Source organism: Tetrao urogallus, assembly GCF_951394365.1.
Source record: "Tetrao urogallus genome assembly, chromosome: 6".
Taxonomy (NCBI): Eukaryota; Metazoa; Chordata; class Aves; order Galliformes; family Phasianidae; genus Tetrao; species Tetrao urogallus.
Window position 1 is genome coordinate 28,053,040 of NC_136819.1, and position 26,541 is coordinate 28,079,580.

The 26,541-nt window shown below is 43.5% G+C and overlaps 1 protein-coding gene across 2 annotated transcripts in view; it reads right to left on the reverse strand.

Moving 5' to 3' along the window:
- Window positions 1-2,124: 2,124 nt before the first annotated feature.
- The window catches only part of SUSD6 (sushi domain containing 6), a gene marked incomplete at both ends in the record, with an annotated part of 41,303 nt that continues 16,886 nt past the window's right edge, over window positions 2,125-26,541 (reverse strand). For both annotated transcript variants that reach the window (XM_079537195.1, XM_079537194.1), the window contains 4 exons: window positions 2,125-2,150; window positions 3,803-4,224; window positions 5,716-5,854; window positions 8,772-8,969. In XM_079537195.1, coding sequence (XP_079393321.1) covers window positions 2,125-2,150; window positions 3,803-4,224; window positions 5,716-5,854; window positions 8,772-8,969 — 785 coding nt within the window. The remainder of the gene's footprint in view (window positions 2,151-3,802; window positions 4,225-5,715; window positions 5,855-8,771; window positions 8,970-26,541) is intronic.

Genomic DNA, 26,541 nt, shown 5'->3' on the forward strand with positions numbered 1-26,541 from the left:
CACACAAACTGGATTTATCAAGTCCTTGTGTTAATGAAAGATAACATGAGCAACAGGGAAGGAAACTTAAAATCCTGCATTCTTAAATTATTAATATCCCTCTGAACAGGGATGAGGAAAAAAATGATTCTTCCATCCACAGGCACACACTGACCCAGCTGCCCTAGGATTAAGCAGCTAATCAGAAACAGCAGGTGCAGGGCCAGACACTGCAGCCAAGCCCCATTTCCAGGAACCAGAGCTAAGCCACAGCAAATATTATTTTATTTTTAAGGTGTTATGTCACTTTTACTAAGTGGTCTGACAGCATGATCTTGGAGCAACAAGGATGAAGACAGTAAGGATCATAAAACAAAAGCAAAGCAGCAAAGAGCACCCCCATTTACCTGATCATTGCCACCTGACATATAAGGCTGTGGCACTTTGCTCCTTCAACTCAAATGAAAATTCAACAAGTTCTCATACTTCTCTGGCTACTTCAGGATGGTTATGACAACATACCTGCATTTAAGAAGCCAACTTTTCCTGATAAAACCAGTTCCATGGAACCCAGTTCCCAGACCATCCCTCTAAAGAGGCAGCCCAGATCTGTGACTGGATCACCTACCCCAAATGAAGTTGATTTGCTGCAAAAAAATGAAGTCCCCTTAACAGCAACCAGGATATTCTGACCTGCTGTAGGTAACTGTAGGGAGCAGAGGTATCCATATTTTTGGATTTTCTTTTCCCTGCTGCCAGAACTTAAAGAGATCTTCACAATTTATGTTCAGGATTAAGCTGTGGTATCCTCTGGTCAGTGTAGCCAACCTTCTCTTGCAGCAACAGGCCACCTGTGTTGTACTTAGAAGAGACCTTGTAAGTGCTATTGACCCCAAGCCAAAATGAAGAAGCCCTTCTCTGTGAGCCCACTGAAGCCCATCAGGAGACAACAGCAGACACTTGCTATATAGTAGCCCCTTAGAAGGTATCGAGGGCTCATATACCAAAATACTTAGTGCAGCTGGGAAGGTAGCTTGGGACTCTTGACAATTTCAAACACATGAACTGCTTCCAGATTACATCTGAAAGCATTATCTCTGCCTGAAGATCTGACCAAAGGAATCTAAGCATTAGTGCAGAACCACCTTCATTGGAAAAGCTCTGTAAGTCACATAGTTTATTCAGAAGAGCAGGGCCACAAATTTGGTTCCATTCCTGATGCCTAAAAACGAATGCTACCAATTCAAAGAAAGTCAGAGCTTTCTGCACAGTTCCCATTTCCCAAGGCTCTTCCATAATCTAACATCAGGAGCTGCTCTGGCACCAGACCAAAGCTGAAAGAGTGGTTTTATCAGTATAGTCCCAGTCACAGCCTCCAGAAACACAGCATTAACCAAGTGGGCTGCACTAGTAGTGAAGGAAGGAGACAAAAGTGATTTTTCAGGAGTGGACTCTTGTAGAGGTGTGTTTTGAGAAGGGGGCAGAGGGCTTTCCTATGTTTTGGACTTCTCAGCCTTCAGTACTCTAGCAATTCTCCACTGTTATTGCACAGCTAAGCTGCCTCGCAGCTTATCTCATTTGAGGCGCCCCTAGATATTGCAGGTGCCCCTTACCTGGGATCCCTCTCCAGGCCAGTGTCAGTCCCAGTGAGGTGGTTTGTCCTGCTCTGTTATAAAGAGGAAGAAGAGCCTATATAACATATATATGTATATATAAACTGTCTGCACCCAGAGAGCAAATGGTTTCAGCCCCTGCTCTCTGGGCAACAGAAGGGCTAGAGAGGCTGCCAAGCTGCAACAAGCCGGTGTGAGGAGGAAAAAGGCACAAGAAAAGAGCAGCTCTTCAGAGACTGCTGTCAAACATCTGGCTGGGGAAAAGGAGAGGAGAGCTCAAATCCACTACGTTCCTTGAGTCTCTGACGCATATGGAATGGGGAAGCCAGCACTGCACCAACCCCACTGGTGCATCCAGGAGGCAACCTGGCGACATCCTTTGGATCTTCAGCTGAGGGCATCTCTGCTTAGAGGTATCCAGGGCACAGCTCGCGAGGATGGGGAAGGCTGCACAGAGTGCTTCTGTCCTGAAGGCAGGGAGGGGAGAAGGAAGAAATCCAAGAGCGAGAAGGCTAGACACGTACAGCAGGCCTCATGCTTCCTTCAGTAAGGGAATATCTGAATGGTGGGGAGAGAAACAAAGTTAAAAAAAAGTCAAACTTCTGTCATTCAACACACACCATAAAAACTACTCTTGCAAGACAGGGTCCCATTTCCATTATGTGGTAACAGCACTCTTCTTGTCATTGTAGCATAGCAGAAGGGACCTCTGGAGGGCCAACCTGCCTATGCAAGCAGGACCATCATCACCTCCAGTCTTAAAAAATCTCAGATGTCTGGCCCTGCACTGCCCTCCTAGCAGGAAATATTTTCCTAGTGTCCAATCTGACTCTGTCAAGTTATACTTCATGTTTCACCAGATTAAACCCAGCTCCCTCCCAGCCTCAACTGTCTTGGCAGGCTTCCAGCAGTGCCTGTCCTGTTTCCTCCACCTCCCTCTCAAACTGGAAGTCCCACAAGAAGAAAAAAATATTCCCACTAAAGCCTCAGTATTGTGCAGGGAAGGGTAATAACTTCCTTCTCTTTTTTCCCCATGACCTCATCAAACTCTTAGTTTTTCAACATGTCTGAGACAAGTAGTTTCTTGCTATGTCTGGGGTGGCTGAGAATACACATATAACACCTGCCCTTATCTGACTCCTCCAGTAGCTGCAGCTTCCTTATCTTTGAACCATAAGCACAAGCTTTATGGCTTTTTGCTGTATAGGGCAACCTGTTATTGTGCAAGTTATATCAGAAGGAATATGCGTTTCCAGGCAGTGACAGAACATGACACAGCACAGAGGTAACACACTGTGATAAGTATGCTGTGGACTCTTTTGAGTAAGCACCACTTCTAGGTTTCACTGTTTACATACTGGAGGTTTAATGCCCATCTCGTTACATGTTGCCACTTCCATCCTTCAATGGAAATCTCCTTTAATTGTCTTCATTGCAAGGCTTCTGGATGGCATTACTAAGGCTGTAGGGCTTGACACCACAGAAATGAGTTCTATCCTGAGCTATCTACAAGCCAGTTACATCTTTTCTTGTCTGAAGACACAGCAGTCTCTGCAAAAGCAATCTTAGACTGCAGCTTCACACCAGCTCTGCCATTGTAAAGTAACAGCTTCAGGGTAGAACAGTGAAGTTAAGAACACAAGATCCTCTAACTATTAAAAAGATTTGCACCTCTGCTCTGTACAGTAAGTTCAAACACATTCCTTGTGTTTTCGTATGTTTTCCCACATGCTTGGGCTGCAGCACCCACTGTACTGTGACAGTAAGCTGCTAACTAAAATCATCTAAAAATGAAGAAGCTTAAACATTACAAGGGCTTTGTATTTCAAGCATACCCTCCCACTTCCACCCACTTGTTTTGCATAAATGCAGCTATTTTACTGCCTTTGCACAATGATGCTTGAGGTCAGCATTCCTCTGCAAATCGCTTGCTGAATCAAAACTGAGAAACAGAACCCACAGAGGGTGGTGACGCACTGGAACAGGTTGCCCAAGGAGGCTGTGGATGCCCCATCCCTGAAGGCATTCAAGGCCAGGCTGGATGTGGCTCTGGACAGCCTGATCTGGTGGTTGGCAACCCTGCACGTAGCAGGGGGATTGAAATTATTTGATCACTGTCTCCTTTTCAACCCAGGCCATTCTACGATTCTATGAACCCCAGCATACTCTTTTAAGAGTCTCATATAGCGCTCCTTGCCCAAGTCACGTACCATCTGTGTATTCCTCAGAGGAAGTGAGTGATAAAAGGCTCTGTATGTCACTGCTTTCTGAGTCTTGGAGTTCTTTCTGTACAGGTCTACTGCTAGCCATCCCAGCTACCCAGGAAGAGGTAGCAGCCTGATGCACAAGAACAGTTTCAGAACGCTGAGAACCACTAGCTTCACACAGTCCAGAGTGTCCAGGGGCTTCATCTTCTCTATCAAGGCTACTGCGAACCCCTTGGTCCTGTTGCTGCATCTCTCTGGTTCCGTTCTGCCCAGCTCCCTCTGACAGCACAATTTGCACCCGGGAGTCCGAGGGTGGAATGCAGTTCCCTGTGCTGCCATACACTGCTTCTTCATAAGATGGCAAGGCCACTTGGACACCATCCACCATGATAGAGACCTGATCTCCAGACACACCTTGGTCTCGCCTCAAAAAAAAAAAAAAGGGGAGAAAAGTTGAGCACTTATATTTTATATGTGTTTTCGTTACCAAGAACCCCGGTAGCCTCCCACCTTCACCACAGCAAAATTATAATGCTCACTACAAACATGAATGCTGGATTACTGAAGTTAAACAAGCATGGCTTTGAAGCTCTACTGTGAACTGCCATACACATGATTGGGGCTGTAATTCGAAGTGACGAAGGTTACACTGTCTCCCACCTCACCTGCCTCAATGGCTAAATCTGACAAAGATCATGAATCAGGGCCTCTGCTGTTGCAGTCTGCAGACAAAGAAAACTCTGACCACTGTTGATTTCAGTTTGTTATAGTGCTCTGCTCTGAAACACCAAATGCTGTTCTGCTACCTATGCTGCTGGTAAGATAACTGGCTAGCACAGGTAGGTCTGATAGCTCTTCAGTTGTCACAGTGTGGATAAACCTAGGTCAACGGGTGAGAGTCCTGAGACTGAATTTGTATTTTCCACGCTGGTTTAGACTTCTGCAGAAAAGGACAAATTCCTGTACCTGGCCCCTGAACCTCCCAGTGTTGGACAGGCACATCTCTGCTCCTATTTATGAAATATTATTCATCTGTTGTGAAGAAGGACTCCACAGTGACACTTTTGACATCAGCTGGCAGCAGTGTTACAGCTGGGTCCCTTCTCTCATCCACAGACTTAGGCCAGAAGGGCTCTCCTCCCTGCGCAAGCAACCATGGCATATTTGCACATGTACATCATCAGCAATACTGGCAGGATTCAGGACCATAGGACCACTTAGACAGACTTGGGGAGATGCATATATACCCAGACACCTACTTCAGTAACTACCCATGGCTAGAAGAGACAGGAGATTGATCAATAGTAGGATTTATAACTTTTAACATTTAAGGCCACAGAAAAAGGGAAAGAAACCACTAATTAGGTGGTATGATAGAAAAGTGAGTGCAGATGGGTATTGCTGGCCAGCGTTTTAGACTACTGCTGGAGGACCATGGGGCAGAGGTGCCAGTGATTTGAGGAATACAGCAGTGTGGGGTGCAGCATTCATACACAGGCACCTTATTTCTGGGAAAACAGAAGGGAGGCAGTGAGGCCAGGCTGTGAAACCCAGACAGCCCTCTGCCTACTCAGGTAGCTCACTGCAGCAGGCTAAAAGAAGTCAGCCATGGAGATCTACAGTCTATTAGAACAATAGCTTAGATATGACACAGGAACACTGCCTCTTCTTTCCTGGAAATTAGACTGTACTGTTGCCAGGCCTTGTCACCAACCTGCCCTTCATAATCCAAACATAGGTTCTAGTTTACCTGAAGTTTCTGACTGAAAATAGCCTCTCCTGGGAACTGCCCTGACTCACAGGGCAGAAGTAGGGCAGGGAAGTAAAATGAAGGCCCAAACCAAGCCCCTTGTTGAGTTTCTCTGCTGCAGAGAAACAAAATACCTGGAGCCTGTCTAAGCCCCAGCTACACTTACCTGCTGTGATGGAACGACTTCAGCTTTGGCTGCAACAACACAAACAGCACAACTAAGAGAAGAATCAGAGCGACAGAGCTCGCTGTGGAGGCTACTATGGATAGCGTGGGTACTCCAATCGTTGGCGGGGAGTCCTTTTCTGCAAAATCAAGAAGAACACTAAATGATTCACTCTCTTACATTACTACTGTAGGAAACGAGTAACATTCATGTTGCCTTCTTTCCAGAGCTATTTTTGGGGGCAAAGGTGAAGAGCACAAGTTTCTGGTAAATCAAGGCAGAGCAGTTACATCCTTCAGGGCTTAAACTGATCCCTCTCCATCAACTGCAAAGGAAACATGAAACAAAACATGCACATATAAGGGTATTTTGGAAAAACATATGGCACACACACAAAGAGGATGCAAGCTGGTCACATACAGACAGCAGGGGAGTGGTGGTAAGGGTCATGTTATATTTACATCTGATTGAGCAACAGCTAAACAAAAAAAATGTCCTGATGTCACCACCAAGGTCAGCAATTGTCTAGCACAAAAAGCAGGATATTCTAAGGCCAAACAATAGAAAAAGTTCCAAATAATGGATTTTCTTGACTAATTGAACAGTTTCCCAAAGAAAGGGAGTGGAATTCACCTGGCCTGCTATTATTTGAGATGCAGAAGTATTCGATTTCTTTCTCACACAAACACATACTGCAGGAAATGGAGAAGGAAGGGAGCTGTTGCTTTAAGACACTGAGTTTTCAGTATTAGATACACATACTCTGTCCACATTATCCCCCCCTTGCCCTTTCCTCATCTGTGCTGCGTGACTGTACAAGAAACATTTTGACTTTTAAAGGTCCATTGCAAGGCACAAATATATTAGGAGTTGGCAGAGAAGGGCCTGGAGCTGGCATAGCTGAGCACTGCATGTCATGCCTAGAATGTCACACTAGTTCTTTCACCTCCTTAGAACACATAATTGCCTGCACATGTGCTGTCTCTGTCCTTAATTTATGTCTCTGTTAGATGTCTACACACCTCAGAACTCCAGCAGCAAACATTACTGTCCATTTCAGGAAATTCCCACCTATGCAATTCCACAATTTCTTTTTGCTACACTTATCACATTCTCTGGGGAACAGTTGACAAACTGCAAAATAATTATCATACAGAGATAAAGAGGAAAGAGAGCAAACAAGAAGAAGAAAGCTGGAGGACCATTGTTTTTAAGCTATAGCCTGGGTATAGCCTGATTGGTATACCTGAAGCAGGCAATTTGGAAAGACTGTTAGCATTTTATCTTATTTTAGGACAAAACTTACGGATTCAGTTATTCTGAAAATTTTCTTGAAACAAGTTCAAAAGTAGCTTGAAGTGTCCCCAAGTCAAAACTGCACCTACTACATTTTTCCTTCTGGTAAACAAGACTAAGTATTTCCATTTTCAAGATTACTCAGGGCACTACAAATACACTGACAGGGAAGAAGGTAGGCAAACAGGAGTGCTCTACATTCAGAATTGATATACAATTCCGCAAGACTACTCACCACACAGAGTACAGCTCAGCATATTCACCACCTCAGATTTCAACAGGATGCTCACAAGAAGCTGTCAAAAGGCTGCGAGGCTGACAGGCTCAGAGCTACAGAAAATAGCTGATAATTGCCAGGGGTTTCATTTGTTGTGTATGGAACAAGAGAGATGCTACCCACCATCCATCATCTTAAGACCTATCCATTTTCTTTCCACAGTCTTCCTCCTTTTTGTTTTGCAGAGGACTCCTGTTCGTTAAACCTCAACTGACTGAGCAATTGTTTCAAAGCCAGTACTGTGAAAGCAATAGCTTTATCACTCAGCCAGGCTTTTGAAACCCCACACATTTTAAGGCCACCAAACCTACAGGATGTTAAAGAAATCTGAGGGACTGCATCTCATCACAACACAATTCCTTTAGCCCTGAGGTAAACCAAGCGCCATTGTGCCGGAACACCATTCAGAGCTCCACTTGCAAAGCTTTCTTCTGCCGCCTGGGTGCAGCAAGGGGAAAGGAAGCCTGTGCTGAATTTAAAAGCCTCTTCAGGATCCGGTTGCTGCCAGGTGAACTTCCAGTCCCACTTTCTTATACGTCACAGGAAGGAGCTGTTGGAGTGGCCGTGACAGATACTGATAGTGTGTTTGGGACAGGACAAGATGTTCTAGAGTTTTCAGATATGCAGCTAGCTCCAAAAGGACCTTGAACAAGCTTTTGTGTTTATTTCTGATTAAGTTAACACATTCTGCTTTGTGGATTACATGACATAACCTCAGACTGCACGCATCTTACTGACTCTAGATGACTGAGCAGTTAAATTCTAACAGCAGGCCAAACTTGAAGAGCAAAAGGATTTTCTCTTTATCCAGTACCCATGCTTTAAATCCAGAAAAGCAGGTGGCAGATAAGAGCTGTACAATGAATTTTCCTGCAAACCTTTCTACCTTTTTCCTTTCATGAAGGAAATCCCATTCAACTGGTAAAAACCATAAAACAAAAACTGCCCACATTGATTTGGAGAGAAGCAGACACCATTTGTCAGCAATGTCTTTTCCTGCCAGTACAGTGTAAAGTAGCACCATGAAGCTCTCTGCCACAGGAGGCCAACAGTTAGTTAATTTGCAAAGAAGGAGATCAGGTCTGTGTACTGACATGCATATACACGTGGACAGAAAGGTACACCACTGAGGAAGATGCACTGTCAAACCTATCAGGAGCAGGGAAAATGCTTCAGTTTCAAGGCCTCGCCTGTTTCTGAGATGAGAGCTGTCAAAGAAAGTGTCCACCTAAGTAACTTTATACTACTCTCCATAGGCTTTCTCTTTGCAGGAAGGACTCCAGAGTTAGCATCTGATGGGCAGCTAGAGAAGAGGCATTTCTGACAAAGAGCTATGATTGTGAGCAGCATTTAGAAAACTGCTGAAGCAGTAAGCACAGCAGTATGGGTTGCTTCAGCACAACACTGTCTAAAGTGAATCTGAAAAGCTAATGTAAAGGCCAGTGTAATTCTGAATGTCCCGCTGAATAAAATGAGTACTCACCCGGGCTGAGTCTGCAGCTAACTTCCATGGCAGGGTTCCACTCTCCATTCTTACAGGTCAGGTATTTATAGTCTCCTTTCAGCATGTAGCCTTCAACACATAGATACTCTATGACACTGCCTGAAGTCAGAGGGTCATTGCAGGGACTAGGATGGCATTTGTAGCCTCCATTCTCAGGTTGTGGTGGCTGGGGACAATCTGGAAATGAGAGAAAGCATCATAGTAGTTGTCTCAGAGGAAGATGTCTGCTGCATATTGCACATAGATTAACTTCCACTTAAGAACACTCGCTAAATTGAGAAGAAACTACTAAAAACAAGAAGAAAGACTGTCACACAACAGCAAAATATACTGCTTAGTTTCACCTCTGATATGTCTTTTGTGACTGCTAAGTAAGCTTATTATCCCAGCCATACAATCTAGTTGGCAGGCAATGAATGGATGATATTTTCACACAGTGACATTTAAGTTTGTTACAACAAGAATCCTGCATAAGAGAAGCCCAGAAAATCCTTGATGTTACCCTTTCCCCACAGCAGCTTCATGAGTGACTAGGGGTTGAAGTGAACAGCCAGGATCTCTGATTAGCCTTCCAAACCTCATATGGAAGAAGGGCAAGACCATCTTCTGAAATGAATGAGGAATGCGAAGACCTTGTTGTATACAGGTACAGTGTCAAGGTACAGAGCTGACCCAGAAGTTACAATCCCTGATTTTACATACCATCCCGCATTAGAGCCACATTTTCTAGCCCATTAAAAAAAAAAAAATCAACTAGTTACAAAGATATTTTTAACATAAACCACTCATTTATCTACATGAAGTCTGCAGTGCTGAAAGCGCTTTGCATTTCTCTTTGTATCCCCTCTATCCTAATAGACACAGACATACTAAGTGTGAGAAAGTTTCTCGTAGAATTTTCAATAGCTATTCAAATAAACTAAAAATGAGGAAACTGCACTAGAAACAGGAGGATTGTGCTTCTCAGAATTTCATCTCCTTTGGCAGCTCTTGATGATTGCAGAACAGCCTTAATACGTCTTCATGCCACACACCCATCTGACTATAAGGGAGAAATCTGTAAAATTGGATCAACTTCTCTAGCTTCACAAGAGAAAACACATGAAACACCCCTCCAGATGTATTCTGGGGCATGGAGAACCAAGCAACCCACCAACTCTATTCTACCACAGTGCAATTATCCAGGCTTGCCCCTAATCCTTGAATGTGAGAAACCAATTGGGCAAGCTTCAGTTAACTGGATTCAGTGCAGGGCCTAAAAAGACTGAGAAAACTTTGGAGGTACATTCCACTACAGAAAAATCTGCTACACTGCTGCAAGTGACCCTTGAACCTAATCACATGTGTGAAGGCATCATGGGCAATGCCTTGTAAATGCCAGTAAAACCCAAGACGAAGTGCTGAGTGAAGCCAAAAGCCCTGTGGTATGAGTTCTGCCAGCTTTATAACTGCAATTCAATTTACTTTTTGAGAGAAAACGTTAACAGGGGTCTAAGAAACAGCCTCTCAATAAAACTTTGTTCTCGATGAGATTTATTCTTAAATAAGCTTCAGAGAAGCCACTGTCCTGTCCCTCCTGAACACTGATTTGCAGCTTCTAAGTTTATTTTTTTTTCTGTGACCATTTCCAATGTTGTAAACCAAGGTTTTAACTCTTTGCCTTACACAGCTAAAACGTGCTTTCACTGAAAGCCCATCCAATGCAGCTGAGTGACAGATTCACCACACACTTCACATCTAAGCACTTTACAGGACAGAGGTGCTTCCTGCTAAATTGTAAGGACCGATTTGAGCACTAGAAATATTCTCAACCACACAGCAAGTACCTCTCCAAGCAATGGCAGAGAGCTGTGGGAAAAACCTCCGTTGCCACAGCAGCAGGGACAGCTTCCGCACATGTCTGATGCCACAGGAGGCATCTGGAATTGCTTAGGGGCCATCTGAGCCCCTTGCCACGCTGCCTCGCACCAGCAGTTACTTTCCCACACATGCACACAAGTTTCCCATTTCCGGAGGAGCCTAATAGGCTGTTGGCCCCTCTGTTTTAAGGCCTACATTAGCCAGCAGATGAGATAAGGAGACATGGCTAGCACAGCTTCCTGCAGGAGGCTTGTCCCTTTGGGTGCTGTAGAGGGTCACACAGAACAACACATTCTGTTGAGGACCCTAAAATCAAATCTTAAGCTGGTAGAGCCAGAGAGCTGCTGTTCAGAGGGCTGAGGAGCAACCAGCTCAGCCCAACCCGGCAAAGGAAGCTTGCTGTTTCTCAGCAGCATTCACATGGTCTCTGCTCTCCAGTTGCAGCCAGAGCTCCCTTTGTCACCCATGTGTGCTGAGTTATCTGCAAAAATCAGCTAGCAACCAAAAAGGGACTCACATACGCCCGTAGTGGAACTCTCAAAGGCCTGCAAATACCACGGCATAAGCAATCCCATGGGGCCCTAATTTGGCTTCGTTGTGCAGGTGCTTTAGGTTCAGATCTGCAGGTATGCCACTGCAGACTGGTCTGCTCCCCACCACCTCCACAGGCTGCTCAGCAGCAAAGGAGAGGGGCAGCTGCTCATTATGTGCTCAGCCCCTTGACCTAGAGCCATCTTCATCCATGAGTGCTTCAGAATCAGTCACCCCCTTTTCCTCCTACCTCTTCCTGAGGGCATTTGACACCAAAGAACACCACAAACACTTCAAAAAAAGACACCTTCACTCTGACAGAACAGGCCTCTCCTGGCCACACACATGGATGGACTACACAGGCAGAAGGGAAGTGCTGCCGATCAGCAGCCTGGAGCACGATCATGCTGTGAAGGGGCAGTGCAAGGTTTGGGAGCAAGGAACCTGCCCCAGTCCTTCTGCCAGCTCCCATTCCCATCCAGGCTTCGTGCTTTCAACCTTCAGTGAGGTTTGCATGCTGCTGCCCAGCCTCAAGCTAACATTACCTCGGCACACTGCCCAATGCTTTCTGAGCCACACCAACTAAACAACAGAGGAGAATTTTTCAGTACTTCAGCCCCAGCTGGGGCAGGACAGATTTCGAAGGACATTGCAAAACCAGCATACCCAGATACACTCTTTGCAAGTTTTCAAAGGAGGTGGCATACAGTGGATACATTGAAGCTTCCCAAAAGGTTACAAAAATTCCTCTTAAGTTGTGGGACACTTAAGAACAGATATTGTAACCACATACTCCCCAACATCGAGGGCTTACGTTCTCAATGGCATTAGCTTCTATTTGAAATACAAAGAAACACAGAGGAGCATCATCATCTCTCTCCCTGAAACACAGGGTTCTCGGAAGTACTCCAGAGTTTATGAAACTTCTTGAAACAAACACATGTGCCAGGCACCGAGGAAAAACAGAGACAAGTCAAGAAGTTATCAACTTCTTAGAGGATTACTGACATCCCAGGCTTGCAATTGTTCTCAGCAGCATCATTTGTCATGATCCAAGGATGCAAGGGGACAGTGGTTTTGAACATCACAGTCTTTTGCACAAAGAAGGGAGAATTCTACTGCCTGAAGCCCAGTTTCTAAGAGGTGCTGACGTTTGACCTCTCCTGAGAGCTGGTTCTCTGCCAACACACAGGGCTGGAAAGCAGGCAGGAGATAACTGATGAAAAGACCAAGCGTTTTCTGCATCACTGAATTCTGTTCAGAGAAAAAGCAACTGATTGATGGACAAAAATAAAATCATGTACTGAAGTTTCTGCAGATGCTATTCCAAAATATTAGGTATTTAATATATTGCCCACGAAAATGCAAGACAAGATTTTAATACGTGAATGAAAAAAACGCTGTGCCAGTATGAACCTCCATCCAGCTTCCTATCAAATCAAATGGTAAGCACCATTTCTGTGTCTACGTCACATGAGAAAATACCACCCTCCTTGAACGGAGCATTAACCTGTTCTTTGGATAACAGCGAGCAACTAGGCAACAACCAGTGTTGCGTTGTGCTGCAAGGAACTGCTTTTCTGTTGTAGCTACAAGCAGTGTCATCGCACTGGTACCTTCACAGGCCTCCTCACTCATGGCTTCAACAATACCCACTTGCTTCCTCTTAGACCAGACGTGTAGGCAGCTGCAATGGGTTGCAGGCAGCTGTGTTGGGCTTCATTTGGGAGACAAAAAAAAGGACGTCAGAAGGCCAAATTGATTAACCCAATCACCAAAGAATGAAATGGATCTTCCACAGCTTGGCTGCGCTGAAGCCAAGCCATAGTCCTGAACTCTGACCAGAGACAGCGCTACAAAGTGCTCTTTACGCTACAAAGTGCTCTTTACAACTTAAATGCTACACAGAACCAAACACAGGCAATACCACAGATGCAAGAAAATAACTTTGTGGGATGACAGTGAGGGAGTAATGTATACAAAACACAGAAGAGGCACAGCTGAGCCCTGATCTCTAAGAGCAGAATTCAGACATGAGCAGATTTCCCAAACCCACGCATGATCAGACTACCGTGTTAAGGAACAAGTGCAATACAGTCCACTTACACATACAATATAAAATTAAAATATACTTGAATATGACCAGACTATCACCACAGATGTATGAAAGCTCCACAGTAGCGACCTGCATAGCGCAGACTCTGTATACTCTGGCAGCATTGATAAAGGCATCTCACCAGAGCTGTGGGTCTTTGCACTCTTTTCATTTCTTTTTATAAGCATCATCTCTCAGATCCTAGCAGGGGTCTTACATCTCCTTCTGCACCAAACGCTCAAATTGTATTTCAGCCACTCACCTCCTTTGCTGAGCAGTCTGACCTCGCAGAGATGATGAAAACCAAAACCTCCTCAATGCAATACATTCTTACAAGAAGACAAATACTAATCATCATCTGCTGGAGTGCGTAACTAGGTTTGTAACTAAGCGATAACAAACCACTGCATTGCTCACCTTATGTGGGTGGACAGATTAGGAAAACATTGCTCAACAAAGGGATGTTATGCACTGAACGTAGTAAAATTTATTATACTTCTCCACAGCAAGGCACAAAAATCACTAAAGGTAGGACAGGAAGAGTTTTGACTAATCAAAGTTACTGTTCATATTACATCCAGTCCAAATTCCAATAACTTTAAGAGGAAGCAGGACTAGGCCTCATGTCAGCTCCTCACAGACTACGTGTGTTCCAGCATATTAATCCTCATAGTGGCATCTTAGAATACTTACCAGTCCATTGAGAAGCATTTTGGAAACAGCATGGGGGGAGACTACGTGACTTCTGCAATCCCCAGCAGGAAGCTAGTCCTTTTCTTAAGAGAGGTGGCTGAGATTGCTGCCCAGCCTTCAGATTCATATGCTGCAGTTCCCCACCCCCTTGATACCAGGCAAAACAAAACCCCACCGCCAGGGTAAAGACAACTCCTCAGCTGGCTCCTTTAACAAGTGCCCAGCTCAGATCTGTCAGCATCTCCTTGCCTTCCATAGGTAGACCAGGAGATGCTAAGCTGTTCTTTTTCCTCATATTCAAGATTTATTCCATTTAACTGATGTTATAAAGACTCAGAGGAAAAACATCCTCCAGACAAAAACCACTCTCCTGGTCTAACAAGATGCACACTCCCCTGGACAGTCTGGCTAAACCTGTTGTGATTGTTTCATACCAGTGCCTAGGTGTCCAACCTGGTGAGCAAACAGTTTTGTGAAGGAGAACACAGAAGCACCCAGTTAAAAACTGTTCCTGTACTAGAGGCCATATGATTGGCTTCAGCTGCTATTCTCTCTCTCAGAAGCCTTACACTAACTTTCTTGTGCTATACTGGCTTTCCTACAGTGGGATTTTCATCGAGCAGCTTAAGGAAGATTGCCTTCCCTTTTTGTCTCTGTTTATATCTCCTGTCACACAGATGAGTTTCCCTCCTGGCCTCAGTCTCTGCCTCTGCCTATTTACCTTATTTGCTACAGCAAATACTGCAGCAGCAGGAAGCGCCTCTCCACAAGCCTCTGGTTCTCTGAAACACGGCCATCATTATTCTCTCAGGCAGGACTCTCCACTAGCTATAGAAACTGCACTTCTAGTAAGGCATCCAAAATAAATACAAGATAGGGATATCATCCAATTACTTGCCCCGGCCGTAGAGGCCTCTGATTTTCAAATTGGATAATTTGTGTGTCCGCATCATTTCAGTAGGACAGAAGGAGCTGCAAAAGCTGTTACTAGCTGCTGGCAAGGATCTTCAAAAGCCCCAGTCTCAAGGGCACTCTTGAGAGTAATCCTCCTCTACTCCTCTCAACCTGGGTCCTGCCAGTTAAACGGGTGGGCAGAAACACCAGCTGAAGCCTTCTCCAGACGCTGCCCTTTTCCAGGACCTGAGACCTGAGGTTCAAGTTTAATTAACACCACACTGAAAATAACAGAGCCAGTTCACTGTTTCTCTCCAGTTAGTGCCCTGAATTGGCCTACAGCAATAGCTTTTCTTTTTTTCTTACAATTATTATTTAAGTTCATCCACAAGCTGCCTTTTTTACAGAACGCTTTTTATACAATACAAATGTGACAGCCTGATGCAGCCAGCCAGATGGAGGGCTGAGAGTGCAAGTCAGAGAGCAGCAGTTGTGCTGGTTTTGGCTTGTGGAGGGTCTGGTAATTCAGAGTGCTGGATCCTACTCAGGAGTGGCACCAAACATTAGTTTCGCCTTAGGAAGCCAATGAATGAATTTGCTAGCAAGAGCTCTGGCTGTATTTGCTATTTGCAGAAGAGACATTGTTTTCTCTCTTTTCAGAGTTTCAATTATTACCAGCAGGGCACTACCTGACCTCTGCACTAGTCTCCTGGTTGTTTGGTAAGCCAATAAGGAAACAATTTAACCCATCCTTTGCCCGTTCCTGGATCTCTTTATTTATTGGATGTATTCCCAACCTCTGTCACTGGTATTCAGAGAAGCATGAACGTGACCCAACCAGATAATAGTGTCACTGCTATCCTCAGCCACAGCAGTAGGTAACCAGTCAGAGTTGCCAAGCTCACTTAGCAGCTTCTTGAGCAACAACAAAGGCAACAAGCCTCTCAGAGCCTGCAACAGACTGCAGTGCCTCAGCCTCAGCTGATACCTAACTGGAGGAACTGCAAGTTCTCATGCAAGTCAAAACCTGTTGCTTTTTAAAATTTAAGCTCCCCCCCCTCCCCCCCCAGGATAAGTGATTGTTTCATACCCTCCCACATCACTGTGGTAGGGCAGACCCATACCTAACAATGTGATGAATTTAAAAAGCACAAAAACTAGCCTATGAACAGCAGAAAAAACTTGTAGAACCCTCTTCTGAAAGCTGCTGCTTAATTTCAGCAAGAAGCAAACCTGCATCAGTTCATACCCTCTTTACAGCTAGCTACGTCAATAAACACCATCTTATGCCAAAGCAAAACCGTGTCCCAGGCAGCTGGTTTGCAGAGATGAAGCACCTAGATAGGCTTTGATCACACTGCTGCATCTTGCTTCTTGTTGAGAAAGCAATGACAAGGAGATGTGTTTAGGAAAGGCATGAGACGGTAAATGCAAAAACCAGTCACCTCCACCCACACACTCCAGCAAGTCAGAGAACAGCTCCATTTCTGAGTGCTAAATACCTTCTCATATCCATCCAGTCATGTTTGCCTGAATGCACCGAAAAGCCTTCAGCAGTTTCCCCTTACACACTTGCTGCTCCAGCACTGTTCTCCACGTGTTCAGATTAATACCAATACTAGGCCAGGAAATGGCTCATCAAGAATTTGATGGATAAAAGCCACTGCAGGTAACAGCAGGTCTGTGCTGAACACAAGAGAGCCACGTGGTCTGGAGTGGAGTTTCCCCTGGCAGGCTGGCTCTAAGAAGCTCGGCAATGATCTGCTCTGTGGTTGCACTCAGGGACTTGTACTTGTGATGCAACCCTTTTCCAACATCCAGCATTTTGGGGACTGTTTTTAGCCCAAGTAAAATTAACTTCAACTGCAGTAGACAATTGTGTGTTATTAGAAAGTCTCTGCCCTAACAAATGGATAAGTCTTCCAGGTAGAGATAAAACATACTGTGCTGACCTCAAGAATTTGTTTTTTTCCACATTGCTCATAAGTGTGCTAGCCTGCATCTTTTAGCTATACACACAGAAGCTACAGCTACAACACCTGAAAAGAGACCCAGGCTCAAGCTAGCCTCTGCCCCTCAGAAATAGTAGCATTTCTAGCCGGAGGCTAAACATGCGCACCATAAAAGACAGACAATCAGATGGCCAAGACTTTCACTGATCTGCAATTTTTCTGACAGAGATGGGGCCAGGAACCAAGGCAACAGATTTTGAACCTTCTCCTTTCCAGCACACTGGCTCTCTCTAGCACATGAGCAGATGGGTCATTTCCCAGAGGGGCAAACCCGAGACAGCAGCTGCTGTCAGAGCCCAGTCACAACAGCTGAGGCTAAAGAACCCCTTTATATGCTACTTACAGGAAGCAGAAGTCAATAAAAAGCCTCTATTGTGAGCACACACATTTCTAGTCGACCCTGTCCCTAAAATATTTTAAGCCTTCCTAAAAACACACTGCAAAACATAACTCTCCTATGGGCTCAGTGCATTGAGCAGAGGCCAAAGCTCACTGAAAAAGTCAGCTCTCTGTCTTTACCAGCTGCACATGCTGCTTACTTTAAGTCAGTGATAGAATATCAAACTGAGCAGGACAGGAACCTTTACTGGGACAATACAGTTCCCCTAGCGAAGACACATTCTGAAGAAGAGGCTTATTTTTCTTAATGTCATAACGTGGCTAAATGAGAAAGAAACAAAGCAGAGATTATACATATACATGTATGTATACATAATCATACAGCCACACATCCATACAATTAGACAAGCGCTCACACAGCCATCCTGTATATGCCAAAGCCGCCTTTTACTTTTTTCCCCTCTTCTTCCTTCCCTGTTGCCCAAATGCCTTTTCTTCAGGGCAGGGGGAGAAAAAAGGAAGAAAGAAAAGACTAATTGCAGCCTTCCACCAATGCAGTCACCATCTGGTAACTCAAGAGACACATGGAGCCAAATTATCTTAATTAACATGTTACAACAGTATTTAAAAAAACTCTATGCTTATTAACACTCAGCTGTGATTAGTCAACCATGGAGGAAGCCTGCTAATGCCACATTAATTATGGGTCTTGTCTTCCTTTCCATTATAAATATGATTATATTTTTCCAGTGGCTCCTCTCTCTCCTAAAAAGAGCACCATTGGCATCAAATTTTGATCTCAAATGCAAATTCTATTTACATTCTACTAGAGTCAAAATGTTTAGGCTATGTGAAGCTTCCACTGGTGCTCTGAGGCTGCTACAGACTTTCTCAATACAAAATAGAGCTTTCTGTGTTTGCCCCTTGGACAGTTCTTCTTCATTTAGACAAATCCCCCAGTAAAATTCAAGCAAATAAAAAATTATTTTGTGTCATTCAAATTCATTTTTCCCTCCAAAACATGGGACTTCACTGCATGCTAGACCAGATAAAATAGGACAAAATCCAGAGCTAAAGAAGAACCAGCTGGCAACAACTTGCAGCTGGGGTGCAGTTGGAGACAGCAGCACAATGGCTCTGAGCAGTCAGTCTAACAAAGAGATCTGCTCTCCCAGTGGCACAATGGAGATTTCCAAGTGACATGCATTACTTTTTTTCAAATTTTCCAAGGCCACTTCCGGCCTCCCTGTGCCTTCTTCCAGCCACCCTATAATTATTGCCACATGTTAGGAGAAGGAAATTAAGGAAGTGCTGTAACAACCTTAGACGATCCGCAGAATCCACAGTTTTGATCTTGAAACCTCAACCCTCACAATTGCATGAGAAACACTCAGCTAGGTTCTATTTTCTTTCCTCTCTTTCTTGATTGAGGGGGAGCCCCTAAGAAAGCTACATAGGCTTTAGACTGAAGCTCTAAGAAATTTCACTAAGAAATGTGAGGAGCACAAAAGTGTTCACCACACTGGGCAAGGGCAGTTAACTTGCCAGGTGTCTCCTTTCCTCTCACTGGCAGCTCACTCAATTCTAAATCTTGTTTTACATTGCAAAAAGAAAAACATTATTTAAAAAAAGATAACAGAATTGTCAAAATAATTTGGTATCCTTTCAAAAAGGGAACAGGCAGTAATGGCACCTATTGCGCAGAGGCGATTTAGTAGAAAAGGCATTAGCATGGTACTTGAAGCCATGTAACATTCACTGTCCTCGATTACTGGGACTAATTTTAAACTCCAACTTAGATCTTCCCACAGCCTTGCTTTCTCACTTTGACCCTGCTTATTTCCTTCCAGAAATGTACAAACCTAAAACTTGCTCATAATTCAGACATAATCTGCACATTTACCCTGCTGTTTCCTTGGCAGTTCCTATGTGAGTTTTCCATCTGGGTATAGCAATGGTGCCTTCTTAGGATAAATGCCTGACAAACACTATGTTCTCTGGTGTCAGGAAAACCACCTGCAGAACCAATGAGAGACGATAACCTAGAAAAGAAAGTAACTGCCACGTGCTCATGCTGATTTTGAGGACTAGATTCTGAGACTGCAGAGACAACTGGTTTGTGCTGACCTGCCTGACTGATAAATAAATACCATTATTGATGCTTAGTGGGCAGTTCTTTGAAGGCAACACACCCTAACAACACAGCAAAGCAAAACTCATCTCAACCAGCACGTGACAAGAGACCTGCAATTAAGCCTCAGGAGGCACCCCAGATGAAATACGTCACATGGCTGGTAACACTAGCAGCTGTAGGACTACACTGCTCCCCTTTCAGCACAGGGTGAAATTCAGAAAGTCACTGCTAACCTACAGTACACAACACTGGGCTTCTCCTTACCCAGGCCTTCCTTCTAACCCCAATTCTGCCATAGCTCATTTTGTGACTTGGCACTGACTGAGGTAGTCCTTACCAGAGAGAAGGCAGAAACCCAGGATTTTAGAGTTTAGAGAGAAGCCCTGTCTTCCTATGCTTGCATGAGAAGATCCCTATGCTAGCCAAGTTGCTTTAAAGCTCTGTCCTGGTAGGCCTCCTTCGTTCACTAATCAGCCTTTTGCAGCAGATTCATTTTTCATCCTTTCAGCAGCAGCAGCTGTTGCCTCTGACTCAGCCTATCCAAAAAGTACTAATATGGAATTTTGGCCAAGGCAGATCTAGTAATGGCATGCACACAGAAGACTGCTTTGTGCTGTGTTGTTCTACTTTAATCTGCGTGGAAACCTAACAGGAAAGCCCAAAGCCTTAGGTGGCTGAAATTGCTCAAGTTGCTCTCTGCATTAGGTCTAGCTTTGCTATGGTGTGGTGGGTAAGGAGAGCAATCGTGAAACTTCAAGGTTGTTTTGTTTTTGTTTTTTAAACATCAAGGAACACTGGAGAATACTTTGTGATTCTGCCAAGCCATTTTTCTTCTGACTTTTGGATCTGTTCAGGACCGTTGAACAAATCAGAATCTAATATCTGGGCAGATCTGTTTATCCTCCAGGAATGACTCATCTCTGCCAGGGGACTTGTCAGAACAGGCACTCAAAATTTACCATTGGCTGGGTAGAACTGTAAAGAGTTATTAGTCCTGTCTCACTGGAAAGCCTCTCAAGCACACTTCATATTTTCACCCTAGATGTGGTTAGCTTAGTTGTAAATATTAGGTCATGTTTTCTACAGGCTTTACAGGAGCTCAATATCGCAAGCAAGTTCTCTGCACAGTCTGGCAGGAAAGCAAAGATAGCCCCACAGGGACATTCCCCAGGTCATTCCATTCAAAGCTGGAGGCACCTCAGAATACAGAGTGACTGAAGTACTATACGTGGCAAACCTAGCTTTCCCAAAGATGGGTGTCCTATAGCCTCCCAGCTACACTACAAGTTGAACCATTCTCATCTTGATTTTCTTACGCTTAGCTGAATCTCAAACTGGACTAGACTGTAATTCAAAAAGCTCCAAGAATGAAGTTGAAGAACCAAGCTTCAAAATACAGGAAGAATTTTCTTCTAGACAAGAGTTATGTACGACACACCTTTCTAAATTGCCCAACATTTTAACAATGTTGGACAACCTAAGTACTCACATGGTGGCAGCAGGAAAGGCGGTGTCAGGCCCCATATAACCTGCTCTGAAACTCAGCAGCTACCTAGTACCTGGGCTACTCTATATAGTAGCAATGCAAGTAACTGGAGAATATTTGGAAAGAGGGAAGATAACTCAGTGAAGCTATTGGTAAGTTACATGACCTAAGTTTGAACAGCTAAAGGCATCAAGGTCTGATGGGATGCTGCTGATGCTTTGATTTACAAGTCACAGAATGATGGTGGCCATCAATTCTCGCAGAGCATGCTAAGTCCCACACATTCCACACACTCAGATTCCGCTTGGGGTCAAACGGCATATCATTAAGTAAACAGCAACTTAGTATAACACTTACAAACAGAGCATATAGAAGAACTCATGTTTCCAGTTCTCCCCCTTGAGAAGATTATTTCATTATACAGACATAATAGCTTCAAAGTGTTTGGTTTATAGTTCCATTTACCCAGTACCTACCAACAGCTCCAAGCAAATCCAAGGATATGAATTTGCAAATTGCCTAACAACATGTATCAGGAAACTGTCAAAAATATACCTCGTAGCAAACACAAAGTCTTCCTTTCTGTTTTTCTGGCTCCTCATTCAAAACCCTTACATGATAAACAAAACTAAACTGAAACAAACCAGGCTTGGAAAAAAGGTTCGAAAACCAAGGTCCTTTCATAGCTGGCAACAAGTGTTCGGAAAAAGTGTGTAAGAAGAATTCTCACCCTCTGAGATACTACTGTCCTTTGACACTTCCACTGTAGCCACTGGAACTGAAGTACAGGCCAGTCAAAATACCCAGCTGAAAAAGCAGATAATAAGGCTACAGTAGGTCCTGCTCAGGGAGAATCTATTTGTAGCTCCACATATGACAAAAATTCAAGAAGAGATGAAAAACCATTCCTTTCATTTGACTAAAAGAGATGATAAAATACATAAACAAAATCCCATAGTATAACTATTTTTAAAATAAAATACTCATTAAAAGGGCATAGAGCCCACCAACCCCTTCCCCCACCCCAAACTCTGCTATACCTCAGACCTGCCCCTGGACAGCTCTGCTTGACATCTTGCTGCTTCTGAATGAGAAATACAAGGCTATAGATATTCTTTGCCCCTTATCTATATTCCTCAATCATAGACTGCAGTTTAGCGGATGGAACTAAAGCCAAGGCATAGGGGCACAGGCCTAGACACAAATTACACTGCTACGTAACTTGTTTTTGCCTCCTTGTCTTGGCTTTTCTTTTCACAGAGCTTTCCTGTTTGCCTTTGAGAATATAGAAGTTCCAGTAGTCTACAGAGCCCTGTGTAATGACTTAAGGATTCTGGTCAATGAAATTAATTACACTGGTGACAAAGATTTACAGATTAATTTGGCTGTTGTAATAGTTGGGTCTTTTTTCTTATGAAGAAAGTCAAGCCAGAAGCGGAATTTCACAGTTCAGTAGTTCTTTCACACAGGTCTCTCTGGCCAGGAATTTACTTCAGGCTTTACTGCAGTAAAGGAAACCAACACATGGCTAGGGACACATATGCTGCATTACTGTCTTGCAGCGTTACCGTCTGGTTTTAACTCAACAACATTCCCTTTTCTATTAGCTGGAGGGTTTTGTTGGTTGGTTGGTTTGTTTTGCTGCTTCTTGGAGGGGATTGGAGTTTTGGTTTTATGTGCATTTTGATGTTGTTTGTGACATTTCATTAAGTTTAGCTTATTATTTTGAGACACTTGTTTGCTCAGCTCTTTCTAGTGGCTTCTTTCATCTATGTATTATCTATACAGCACCATCCATCATGTCAGAGCAGTTACTAGAAGAGCAAGAGCATTTCTCAGTACAACATATAGTTAACAAGATAACAGTGTTGATAATAATAACAATGTTTGATTGAGCTTTTGCTGCATAAAGTAGCCAGATTCACACCTTGAGGTAAGCATTTCACTTGGATCGCTCTTGACTTGGACACCAAGTCTAAATCACCACTTCAAGGGACTAGATCTTGGGGTCAAGGACTTGCCTTATTGACATGGTTCTTCCTGGCAACTCAGCTGATTTGCAAACACTGTTATGAAATCTCGTTTCTTTGAACACCCTTGTTCCTTGCTGTCCTACACACTTTCCAGCCAGCGCTGGCATCAAGCTGCAGACATTTCAAGTCTCTCTTTAGCTTCTCACACTCACCATACTGTCATTTTTCTTCATAGCCATCTTCCATACTCCAGAAACCTCCTGCTAAGCTCCCTCACACCAGACAATAGTTTCTCCAGTTTCAACTGCCCACCTCCATAAAAAGAGATGGTGTGGTTACGTGGGTTTTTGGCACGCTTTTGTTGCTGTTGCAACTTTTTTTTTCCAAAGACAGTTTTTGTATCTTCCAGTTTCAATGATGTTTAGGCTAAAATATTAGTGGATACTAATACATGGACTACATTACTACTTACTGCATTTTCTCCAAGTTGTCAATCCAATCAGGACAACATTTTAAATTTGGTTCCAGTAGGTGTAGAACCACCTTACCTCTGCTGGGAGAGCCAGAAAACTTCTGAACAAAAGCCTAATTTTATGTTATAAAATTTATTATAATAACTCACTTCTACAATATTTTGAGAACTAAAATGAAGTGGGAGGACAGATTATTCTAAAATACAATTATCAGAGTATAAAGAAAAACTTTGGCGATTTTTTTTTTTTTTTTTTTTAAGCTCATAATTCCATAGAACATAAAAATCTTTTCCACTGCTCTGGTCAACAGAGAAAAGCTCATATCTATAGACACTGATCTAGCAGACAAAAGATTTCACAATCATCTTCTGACTCACTCTGAATGGGAAACATTAAGTAGGAACAATAAAGACAGTAGGACAAATTCAGTTAATTACATTTTTTTCCCCCCAAACCACACAAGAACAAAGCAGTTTCAAGAAATTCCTTACATACAAAAAAAGCTTTTAAACTGCTCCCCAGAGAAGGATACGAGAGAGGAAACTGTTTCAGCATGCCTCAGTGCCACCAGAAGTTCTGCACTGAGCACAGATTGGGAAAAATCCATGAGCATTTCCAACTTCTGCAGAGCTGGGGCTGGACCTCGGAAGAATGCCGAAAACATCCCAGAGAGACCTCAGACAAATACAGCAGGACCCAGATCTGCCTCCCACAACAGCACATGATTCACATGGTAGGAAGCAGTATCCAAATCCCAGTTCTTCACTAGCATCAGAGCTCCCATCTTACACTCCCCCAGTTTTAAAAACAAATGAACAACAACAAAAAAACAACAAACCACTCTGTTTCCCCCTAGCCCCCGTTAGAATGTTCACACTAACAAATCACTTCCCACACTAGCTACTGCAACATGCCCCCCTGCCATTCAGTTGTACTTCCTTGTCCCTTAAAGAACTATTCTCCATGAATTCTCTGCACCACAGTCTCCCTTCCCTGTTTAAACAGATGATTTACAAGTTAATGTATTTTTTTCTTTCTCCCTGAAGCAGATGTTCAATTTTCTCCCTCTAGATTATAGTCTGGTGGAGTCTATAAACCAAGCTTTAGGACCAGGAAGAGTCTATTAGTAGACCACTGAGAGAAAATCCCAAGAAATAGTATACACAAGTGCTACACACACAATCAGTGCCCCTATACCACTTGTAGGGGTGTAGTATCTCTATGACAAGCTGCACTACGCTGTCTCTTCAGCTGTTCTAGAGGTCTCAGTCTACCAGAAGGTTTGGTGAAAACACCCAGTGAGTGCTTACAGGTTTCTCAGTAGTGGAACAAGAGCTTCTCATGCAGCTTTGAATCCACTTAACTGTATGGTTCAACCTCTTGCCACTCTGTGAAGTTTCTCACAGAAAGGAAATGCAAGACTCAAATAAAAGACACTAAAAATAGCAGAAATGCTGGTTCCCTGGAGACACACTCTTGGGAACACTCCTAGCTGCAATGTGCAGATTCCTTGAGAACATTTGCATAGGCGATACGGATGTCTAACTTTTGAGATCTAGTGGGAAAAGCTGCAGGAAAGGAAGTTATTTTGATGCTGATAGATTAGTGTCCAGACAGTAAAACAGAACTCCACAGGAAAAAAAAAAAAACCCAATAGTCAATTTATTGGATGTCATCAATCACCGTTCTGTAACTCTTCTCTTTCACACCAACTCAGAATTTCAGAGAACAGTATATGCATTTAAACAGGAAGAATAAGTGTTCCAGAGGTCACAATGTAAACAGGAACGAGAGACCTCCAAACCCAGACTTCATCACTTTGGTCAAATTTGCCATGAACACATGATGTCTTTAACACCCATACCTAGGAGACCTACAGACCAACAGTAAATATAACAGAACTGTTCCACTATTAAAAGGTAGACATTATTACACAGTCTTCCTGGTTTTGTTCATCTGTTTCCTGTCTTCTCCATATTGGGATTTGAAGTCTTTTGGAGAGAGAGTTGGGAAATAGCAACAGATAACACATTAGTAAGACAAGAGGTGCTGCAGAGTCAAGACTAGCAGGTAGCATAGAGCTGCAAATGCAAGAGGAGTATAGAAATTCTATTGCTCTTTCTTTCAGACCTCTGGCCATTTTCCTTTCTCCCAGCTTCCTCCACTTCAGCCAGCTATATTCTGGCCATTAAAACAGAGAGCACAGGACAATACTATAAGGACACAGCTTACAATCAACAGAAGGCAGTTCAAGTTTGGGAAAGAAGGGAGGAATGTTACAGCATCGACTTTTCAACTGGATTTCCTCTTGTAATAATTTGTGTCTTTCACCAGGATATCAATGAACTACTGAACAGCCAATCTAAACTCAGTTCCCTCTGTGCCCACTCCTCCCCAGCAACCGTTCACTGGTTAGAGTATTCAGCTGGAGTTAGACAACACATCCTCAGGCTAACATCACATTCCAGCTGTGCAAACATGAAAGAGCCTTTCAAAACCTCACAAGAGCATATTACATTAGAGACTAAGTACAAGAGGCCTTTTTCCAAAAGGATTTCAAAGGTACTGTTCCTAAAACACAAGTTCAAGACCTAGTGCTGCCAAGAAATGGACCCATTGACAAACCTTAAAATAGCTCTCAGCTCTTAAAATGATGCTGCAATCGTGTAAAAGACCATTTTGCAGTTGAACACATTATAATGTGCCAATTTCTACCAGATGTAAAGGTGGTTTTTCAAGTAGAAGCAGGATTTAATGTCTGGAAACCAGGGGAGTTAACACACATATGACATCCTCCAGAAGCAACTCAGTCTCAGCTATTACCATAGAGGGTAAGAAACCCCTGTCTAATCTCAGATAAACAAAGATTTCAAATCATAACTTTATCTCTTTTCTACAGAGCTCTACAGCATCTTACTATGGTCCCATCACCCAGGCCATGAGAGGTTAAGATAAAGAGGGGAACAGTTCCTGTTCTTCCACATAACTGATCTAGAAAGCAGAACGTGGTTTCATCAAATGAGCTCTTTCCTTTTCCTACCCTTTTCCCCAACACATCTCCTAGATGAAAACACTTCTTACTCTTCTCAGAAAGGCAGTCCACATTTAAGCTCTTACCAGAATTGGCAGAAAAACTAATCCATCTGTTCCTCAAAAAACAAACCCATTGTTCTTCCCCACCCTCTTTTTCTTGATATCAAGCCTGAGGATGTAGCATACAAAGGCCTCCCAAGCACTAAGAAAGGTCACCTAGATTATA